Source organism: Anneissia japonica, unplaced genomic scaffold (assembly GCF_011630105.1).
Source record: "Anneissia japonica isolate Jap-2015-1 unplaced genomic scaffold, ASM1163010v1 scaffold263_len647688_cov178, whole genome shotgun sequence".
In the NCBI taxonomy this organism is placed as follows: domain Eukaryota; kingdom Metazoa; phylum Echinodermata; class Crinoidea; order Comatulida; family Comatulidae; genus Anneissia; species Anneissia japonica.
This window is the reverse complement of record NW_022734777.1, coordinates 1-9950: the sequence shown is the minus strand read 5'-3', so window position 1 is coordinate 9950 and position 9950 is coordinate 1. Positions and strand designations below refer to the sequence as shown.

The 9950-nt window shown below is 33.4% G+C and overlaps 1 protein-coding gene across 1 annotated transcript in view; it reads left to right on the top strand.

The window, feature by feature from the left end:
* LOC117116451 overlaps positions 1–8112 on the top strand; it is a gene marked incomplete at its 3' end in the record, with an annotated part of 31062 nt that extends 22950 nt beyond the window's left edge. Inside the window, exons 10-12 of the mRNA XM_033260495.1 lie at positions 506–1430; positions 7691–7763; positions 7886–8112. Coding sequence (XP_033116386.1) covers positions 506–1430; positions 7691–7763; positions 7886–8112 — 1225 coding nt within the window. The remainder of the gene's footprint in view (positions 1–505; positions 1431–7690; positions 7764–7885) is intronic.
* Between the last annotated feature and the right edge of the window lie 1838 nt (positions 8113–9950).

The window sequence follows — 9950 nt, the reverse complement described above, 5'->3', positions numbered from 1 at the left end:
GTCTCTTATACACATCTAGATGTGTATAAGAGACATATAGAAAATCATGCGGAAGAAATATTCAAAAAAGTAAAGGAGAATAGAGACAAGATGAAAAATAAAGTAGAGACAATCTACAAAAGAAAAAAGAAGGTAAATGATGCACAACTGGAAGAACTAAAAACAGCATTATCTGATATAAATACAAATCTCTCTTTTCTTAATCAATTATTGAATAGTGATGAAGGCACTGCATTGCAGTCAAGTGAAACAGTAATTACAACACTGAAGGAGAGAATAAATATATTGCTAAAAACAGAGCCAGATGATAATGGACAAATTTAGTTCTTTATAAACAAACAGAAAATGGCTTCAATGAAACAATGTGATTTTGGAACTGTAACACAGAGGGCAGCAGACTGTTTAACATTAAAGGGCGAGCAATCTGTGAGCCCAGCTAGGTCAGACAGTCGTTGTCAAAATACTCAAAAAGGATGAACATGAAATATATGCAAATCAACTGAAGCTAACATGGACACAAATTAACATCACTCAAGTTCAGAAAGATGACAATGGAGATTATTTTGTGACAGGAAAATGCACAAGTCCAGGAGTTTGTAAACTAGATGTGAGTGTTGATGATGAACCAATTAAGCAGTCACCAATGATAATCATCGTAGAGAGAGAAGGATTGATAAATACCATTCAAATAAACAAAGAATGTGTTGAAGATGTAGTTAAGTGTGAAGATGACTCCTTACTGGTTTCATGCTGGACAAATGAAATGCTCAAGTACAAACAATCAGGAGAATATATTGGTAAGGTTGCACTACCACAAGGTGTGGAAGTTTCAAGAATGTACAAAATGAAGAATGGTAACATAGCATTTAGCGACTTAAATCTTCAGAAACCTGTCAGAATATGTAATTTGGATGGCCAGGTGATAAACACAATTGGTAAGGGAGTACTGAGATTATCATGTGGTATTCATGTGGATGAGTTATCTAATGTTTTGTATGTAGCAGGAGGCTTGACCGAAAGCTGTGTGTACATGTTTGACATGAATATGTGTCAAGATCACCAAAAACATGGGTCTCAAGTCACAAGAGAAAGTCAAATGAGTCATGTCATTGATGTTACTCTTACAAACCAAGGACACCTTCTTGTATTGGAGTATGGCAACAGTAGATTACAATTATTTGATAATGAGGGAAGGTTCATGAAAGTTCTTGTTGAAGCAGGTAATGAGAATGGTAAGATGATGTATCCATATGGAGTAGAAGTTGATCAGGATGACAACATCATTATATCAAGTGAACACAAAATACAGCTATTCAGTAGTGATGGTAATTTCATTAAAAGAATTGATAAGCCAGAAGATGGAATCAACAATCCAAAGGGATTATCCATCATTTCATATCATCCAAGGAGACTTGCAGTAGTAAATTATGGTGACAAAACAGTGAAAATATTCAATTATTAAATATTGACAGTCCACTTGCAATCATATAGTTGCCGTAGTAATTTTCATTAATTCATAACTCTTTACTTGTATTCAATAGCAACTTCATTGTTTCTTTATATGTATTTTGACAGGAAATCATCCAAATCTGTATAGATGTATTTACAGTAGTTGCTATTTGTTTATGTGGCTTAATTTGTAGTAGAATTCTAAAGTACATTTATCCAGTATACAGTAGTTTGTGGCCATGTAAAAAAAAATACCAGAATACACTTCCTAATAACTGATTCTCTATTCTGGCTATAGTAGGTACATTTTAAATTGACATTTGCATATTATACTCTACAGAATTTAATATAAATTTTGCATTATTTGTACATTTGGCAAGACTTTCCTCCTTGTTTCAGGTTCCCACCAATAATGGTAATTTCAATTAAAAAGTAAAAAATTATATGTATTTCTAGTGGGGTCCTTCTAGTGGTTGAATTCGGAAAACAAGAATTTGATGAAAATTTTTTTTTTAAATGACCCATCAATTATGTCAATAGTTCCTGACTCTGTCACATTATTAGGAAGGAATACGCCAATCCACTATTGAAATTCAAAGCCACTGAATGACTGCAGATTTCCTCAAATTACACTTGATTGCACTCACAAAGAAACCAGCCTATACTAGATCACAAGACTAAAGTAAAGGTCTGGAAAAACCCACTTCTATTGTTTGGGACACTTCAAGCACACTTAAAATTTAACATAGAATTTTAAAGTAAATATTTAATACATTTATATTGTCAGTATAATAGATCCAACAAATATATCATATCACCCACAGAGACTTGTAGTAGTAAATTATAGTGACAAAACAGTGAAAATATTTAATTATTGAATATAAACAGTCCACTTGCAATCACATAGTTACCAAAGTAGTTTGCATTAATTCAAACTGTTCACTTGTAATGTATTCAATAGCAACTTCATTGTTTCTTTATGTGTACTTTGACAGAAAATCATCCAAATCTGCATAGATGTATGTAACAGTAGTTTCTTTTTTGTTAATATGTGGCTTAATTTGTAGTAGAACTCTAATGTACATTTATCCAGTATAACAGTAGTTTGTGGCCATGTAACATAGAACTCTCATGATCACTAAAAATTGAATGTTATAAACAGTTCTTAACAATCTATTTTTCCTGTGGTCATGTAACATAGAACACATTTTAAAGTGCAGTAAATCTTTTAACACAAACCATTCCTTTAAAAGGAGACCAGGGCTCTGATACAAGCCTCGTAGATACAACTTAATATAAACACATTTTAAAGTAACGCAAATCTTTTAACACAAACCATTCCTTTGAATGGAGACCAAGCTCCGAGACTGCACTATTCAGTTCATATAGGTAGTCTCGATTTTAAAGGCAAAACTGTGCATTTGAATAGTAGTTCTTAACAATCTATTTTTCCTGTGGTCATGTAACATAGAACACATTTTAAAGTGCAGTAAATCTTTTAACACAAACAATTCCTTTAAAAGGAGACCAGGGCTCTGATACAAGCCTTGTAGATCAACTTAATATAAACACATTTTAAAGTAACATAAACCTTTTAACATAAACCATTCCTTTTGAATGGAGACCAAGCTCCGAGGCTGCACTATTCAGTTCACATAGGTGGTCTCGAGTTCAAAGGCAAAACTGTGGATTTGAATAGTTTCTATCTGCTGTAGTGAGATATTCCATGACTAAATCTTTTAACACAAACCATTCCTTTAAAAGGAGACCATGGCTCTGATACAAGCCTCGTAGATACAACTTAATATAAACACATTTTAAAGTAACGCAAATCTTTTAACACAAACCATTCCTTTGAATGGAGACCAAGCTCCGAGACTGCACTATTCAGTTCATATAGGTAGTCTCGATTTTAAAGGCAAAACTGTGCATTTGAATAGTTTTTACCCACTGTAGTGAGATATTCCATGCGTCAATGTGTGTGATGCAGACATGCACAAGGTTTTGTGGAATACGGCATGTTGCACAGTAGCATACACTTGTTTACTGAATAAAGTGTTATATTTTTTTAAACGTAAAGACAGTTCTCTGTGTACTAGTGTTGAACGTGTGTGGATTCATTAGAGAGTAGTAAACTCCCATCCACCAACAAAGAAAAAACAGTTCATCATACCTTACTAAAACATCTTTGAAAATGTCTGATGACTCTTGTCGGAATGACAGGCATACAACATGACACAGAATAAATCAAAGCTCTGTTTCCTCAATTGTCGGTGTGTTCTGATATAGAAGAAGACAAAGGCAGCAGGTTTTAAAGACAAGTCATTTAAGTGTTGGTGTGTGGAGGTAGTTTTGTGTGTGTGTTGCATTCAACTTCTATCATCAATTTTTTTATATAAAAGAAAATAGTTTGTAATAACAGTCATGCTATGTCACAGTATATTTTAGTGCTTGTTTTGGTGAGCTGGAAGAGTAGAAACTGATTATAAATATCTTGACAGTGAGTACTTCATGAAACTTTTATTCAGTTTAATTCAGGCATTTCTTATCCTCTCTAATTTGCTCTCACACTTGTCTCATTCTGATTATAATTATTCCTCTTCTCTCCTGTGTTCCATCATATCAAGAACACAGGTCATGCAAAACTTAACCAGGTCAAGAACAAAAGTACTTAATTATAATAATCAAATGAGAAATGAACAATAATGTTAATGTCCATCTAAGTGTTAATACATGTCTTAGTGAAAGATTGGAGAAACCAAGTTTAGGTATTCAAACTTGATGAGTTGACCTAGTGGTTTGGAAGATTCAGGACAGGACAAACATCTGTTACACTACAGTATCATACAGTGTGATGGTATGAATTGGGGGGGGAGGTGTGAATTCTTGTATGTGTGTATTTGCAGTACATCAAACAACAACTGAGTAAGATTAAGCAATTTAGCAAATCTGGACCTCTGCTTTAATTTCAACACAAGATCAATTTGAACTCATTAACATTCATACATTTTTTTCTTTTGATCTTGTTTTATGACCTTAAATTGCTGGAACTTCTTTTTTTTTTTTTTAAATCTGTTCTATTTTTTAATCATAATTTTTATTGTGCTACTGTAATGAGGTAAATGTACAGTACTTCATCAAATTTATTAAATTAATATTTCATTGTTTATTTTTTTTCTTCAAGTTTTAATAACCTTTTTATTTTGCATTTTTATCATTATTTATATTTAATGATTTTAATTTAAGTTTATCATGAGGCAAAAGTCCCCGTTAGCAGAAATGGTCCATAGTGAGCTGTCTGATAGTTGAGAGTGAGCTGTTAAATGGTCCAGAGGGAGCTGTTAGCAGCTCCATAAACTTAACTTTAATTGGTTTTAAGAATGTCCATTGGGAGTTTACAAGAGAGTCATGGCCAGCAACATATAGCCATTGAAATGTAAATAAGAAACCCATTAGAATCACTCACTTCATCTCATGGGCTTCAGTGGCAATAAATAATTTAAGAACTCTTCACTATTCAACAAACCAGCAGGATTTATAACCGGACCAGTTCTGTTAACGGCCAAAAATACAGCATGTTGTTTTTATACATATTTTTCATGAGCCTTTAATCAAATGTTTCTAATTATTGTTCATTGTTTCATTCATTTGGTTTCTTTTTTCATTGTACTTTTAAATAATTGTACACAATTCACTTTTTTAAGCACATACCAGTGATTTTATATTTAAAAAAATACCAGAATACACTTCCTAATAACTGTTTCTCTATTCTGGCTAGGTACATTTTAAAGTGACTATTGCATATACTCTACAGAAGGTTTGAGTTTGAATATAAATTTTGCATTATTTGTACATTTGGCAAGACTTTCCTCCTTGTTTCAGGATCACCAATAATGGTAATTTCAATTAAAAAGTGAAAAAATATATGTATTTCTAGTGGGGTTCTTCTGGTGGTTGAATTGGGAAAACAAGAATTTGGTTAAAAAAAAATGTTAAAAGATGACCAATCAATTATGTCAATAGTTCCTGACTCTGTCACATTATTAGGAAGGAATATACCAATCCCCTATTGAAATTCAAAGCCACTGAATGACTGCAGATTTCCTCAAATTACATTTGATTGCACTCACCACGGAAACCAGCCTATACTAGATCACGAGACTAAAGTAAAAGGTCTGGAAAAACCCACTTCTATTGTTTGGGACACTTCAAGCACACCTAACGTTTAAGAGAGAATTTTAAAGAAAATATTCTATTAATTTATATTGTTCAGTACAATAGATCCAATAAATAAGGTGTATATGGTGCATATGTGAAGTTTCTCCAATCAGAAAATGTGTGTTTTTCAAGGGTTTACTGTATCTTAATTATTCAGAAAATACTGAATCAAAATATTCTTGTATCTGAGATAATAGCTTCTAGCATATATGAAAACATTCTTATTACCAGAATTTTGTAAAGCAATAGCCTCTAATGATAGTTAACTCAAATTTTCATGAAGATTTCTGGTTGATAACCTCGTGTTTGAAGTTGACCTTCTAGTCCTATGTTGAAATTTTAAACCAGATAGAATCAAGATCTTCAGCACCATGCAAAATTTTACATTAAAATTACCATGATAAAAATAGATGAATTTTTATAATAAACAAGTCTCTGCACTAGAAAATAGGTAGACAACAAAAGAATGTTGAATAAAAAGCAAGGAGAAAAAAAAAAACACACACCAAGCTAGCACCCAAAGAGGGTTACACCACCAATTCCAATCGTGCAACTGCCTTTCTTCTTCCTGCTGCCGAGTCCAAGTAATGTGTGGAGAAAGATGACAGATTTTGAGGACTAATTTTTTCAATCAATTGTTAAACTTTTCTAGGAGACCAAGTTAGAATATAATTTCTAGGTCACCATTTTTGTGTACTAAATATATTCCTAGGGCAAGCAATAATTCTAGCTCACCTCTGCATGCTACTTAAACCATCACTATAAGTACAATATTATCATTGGCCTCTACTCCCTACAAATACACATATTTGTCATGGGGTTAGATTAAAATCTTGTAGGTGAAATTTGTTCAGAAAATAATAATATTAGTGTTGGAAATATCAGGTGGAAATCACACCATTAATTTTTAAAATGCACTTACAGATTAAAAGGTAAAAAAATTGCTACAATATCAAATAAATTATTGTCCATTAAACATGTAATCTTTTATAGAAGCATTTTGACATTATGAGCTACATTAAAGTTTAATATTATTATTATTCATCTAGCCTCCTCTGTGTTCACATCAGTAAACCTTTGGAGTTCTACTGCACAAATTGTAAAACTCAAATCTGTGTGAATTGTATACTTATGGACCACAATGCATGGGATGGAAAACACAAATCAATCAACATTTCAGACACATTCCAAACATTTAAAGAAACTTCAGCCACTTTAGAAAAACAAATTAAAAGATGGTCTCAAAGCTGTTATTCAGAATGCTACAACATTAAAACAAAATAAAGACACATTTGTGAAGAGATATAGACAATCACGCATAAGAAATATTCAAAAAAGTAAAAGAGAATAGAGACAAAATGAAAAATGAAGTAGAGACAATTTACAAAAAAAAGAATATGGTAAATGATGTACAAATGAATGAATTAATATATAAGTAACACTATCTGGTATACTGTAAATACAAAATTGTCTTTTCTTAATCAATTAATAAAGAGTGATGAAGGCACAGCAATGCAGTCAAGTGAAAGAGTAATTACATAAATGAATTGCCAAAAACAGAGCCAGATGATAATGGAAAATTTTACTTCCATGTGTAAACAAACAGCAAATGGCTTCATTGACACAATGTGATGTTGGGACTGTAACAGAATTGAGGGCAGCAGGCTAACATTAAAAGGAGAGGAATCTGTGATCAAAGATCAGACAATTATTGTCAAAATAATCAAAACAGATGAACATGAAATATATGCAAATCAAGTTAAGGCAACATGGACACAGCCTACAGGAATAACCAACATCTCCCATTCATTTAACATTGGAGAACATTTTTATGCCTCTATGATCTAACATACTGTAGAAACAATACTGTTTGCTCAAAAAACAACTCTCAAAGTGGATGTTATAATTCTCATTTTCTTTCTACAGCACAGATATTGTTGATGGCTGACCAGTTGAAGTAAATTATATGCTAGATTGTTTAATAATTATAGATTTAATATATATTACTTTTTTTCTATTTTAGAAATTGCTCTAAAATTAATTCGCAAGCGCAAAAGAGAATCATCTGATTCTGAAGGTCAACCACATTCTAAGATGTATGCCCTTAAATTTTTAATCGAACTTGATGAACATAAAGGCTCCCTGGCCGCCAGCGATATGCCAGAATTTTTTGACAGACATGAGAACATTTTCACGTATAGTATTTTGAACCTTATAGTTTAAAGCTGAACAAGTTTGGAAAAGGATCATTAGTATTTTATGTATCAACAAATGATCCTAATGCTTTGATGAGTCTATGGGAAATACATTCTAGCGGAAAGCTCCTCAAAGATTTAGCAAAATTATTAGTACCAGAGGAACATCAGCTGGAGTTCATAGATGAATGGATGACGTACATCGATGAAAATGAATACAAAGTGGTGCTCAGTAAGTTGAGAGGAAAAGGTAAGAAAGTGGGAAAATTAATCTAAGCCAGTTGGGTATATAGTGTATGTGAGGACAGGTCTGGGCTATTTTCACACCCACACACCCACACCCCCACACCAGCTGACAGTAAGATTCAGATAAATAACATACGCACTTACCCATAAGTTCATACAAGAAAATCCCTGATTAATACCCGATTCACACGTACAAAAATCTTACTAAATGTAACAAAATGTAACGAAAAGTAACATTTTACGGCATGTGTGAAAGTACCTCCGTGTAATATCCTTGTAAAATCTGTGACAGTGGTTCTCAACTAGGCATAGGCTAGACCTATATCGCAGTAGGGGAAAAAATGATTCATTGAATAAACATTGAGTAAATTTTACACGACCTTGGCATTACCTTAAAAACGCGTGTGAATGCTTTTTATCTCGGTAGGAATAACTCGGGAGATCGCTCGGTTACAATTTGTTACTTTTTGTTAAATTTAACTTCACGTGTGAATCAGGTATAAGATAACAAGATGGTGGGATCACTGGCCAGTAGGAAACTGAAAATTGGAAATGTGTAGTTGTGATTGGTTAATGATAGAAAAGAGCTTGACCAATAGAGCTTGCTAACCATTAGTGTATCTAGATCCTTGTAATGGCTAATGCTGACCCATTGGGCTTTCTCACATGGGTGCTAACGGTTAGCTCCTGACCCTAGTAGTAATACTAGGTCTTTGGTGGGAATCTAACCTATGACTGAATTGTGTTATTTGAAATTATTTTTACAACAGAAAAGAAATATTGTTAAAATAACATTCTTTTAAGCGACATTGATTTGATATAAAATAGATGTAAAATAAAGCAGTGCTGAAATATTATATTTTTTTTCACATCTATTTAACAAATGTGCAGATATAACCCCTTCTCCCCTCGATTTTCTCTGATGTACAACTGACTGATATGCTCAAACATATAGTGGACCTATGGTTCTAGATAAGCTTGTAGGTTGCAAATTGGAAATCACAGCACAGTAAATAATATATAAACTAGGTTAAACAATTAGGTTACTGTAACTTTATTAGGCCTTAGAATATTATTAATTAAAAATATTTTAATACCAGTAAGTTAGTAGTTTCACTTCCAACAGCAATTAACTCACAATTAGAGGATAGAATAAAGGCTTATAGACTTTATGAAGGTTAGGGACTGGAGCTGATTTAGTCGTGAGAAAACCCCTGCTGCAGATTAACCCAGGAGCCATGGGATGGGAAGGCAACAGCATGTCATTTCTATTTGCTGCGAAGCAGCCAATTCATATTCTTGACAGCAATTTGACCTCTGAAAGGTCATTGTTTGTCAAAAAACGATTGCCTAAGATGACTGAAAAGCGGAGTTTCATTCTATCGTCGGGTAAAATCAATTACTTTAGGCGACGTTTGTAGACTAACCTACTCGTACCGACGTCCACATGTCGCGCTAGCCTTATCCTACTCTAGGCCTAGACTAGCTAGGATGGTATAGGCCTCCTTGAAGACGAAGGTCCCAATGAAAAACAATGTCGCTCTTTGACAGCTAACATTGTCTATTTAACATCACAATAATTCATTATTAGACCTATAGTTGTTTTTTGAATTGTACTCCACAAATCTCAGCCGATACCTCGCACAACTGGCTAACGTCTCTATCTATTGTCGTGACGTCATGGCTCGCTGGCTCACACTTGTGATATGTCTCGCACTTGTGATCAAATAACATGCTGGCTCGCACTTTGGCAACACTCTTTGGCAGTGAACTCGCTCCTAGAAAACCTGCCCTTGGAAACTTGTCCCATAAAAAAATGTACACTTCCTAGACCATGCAGTC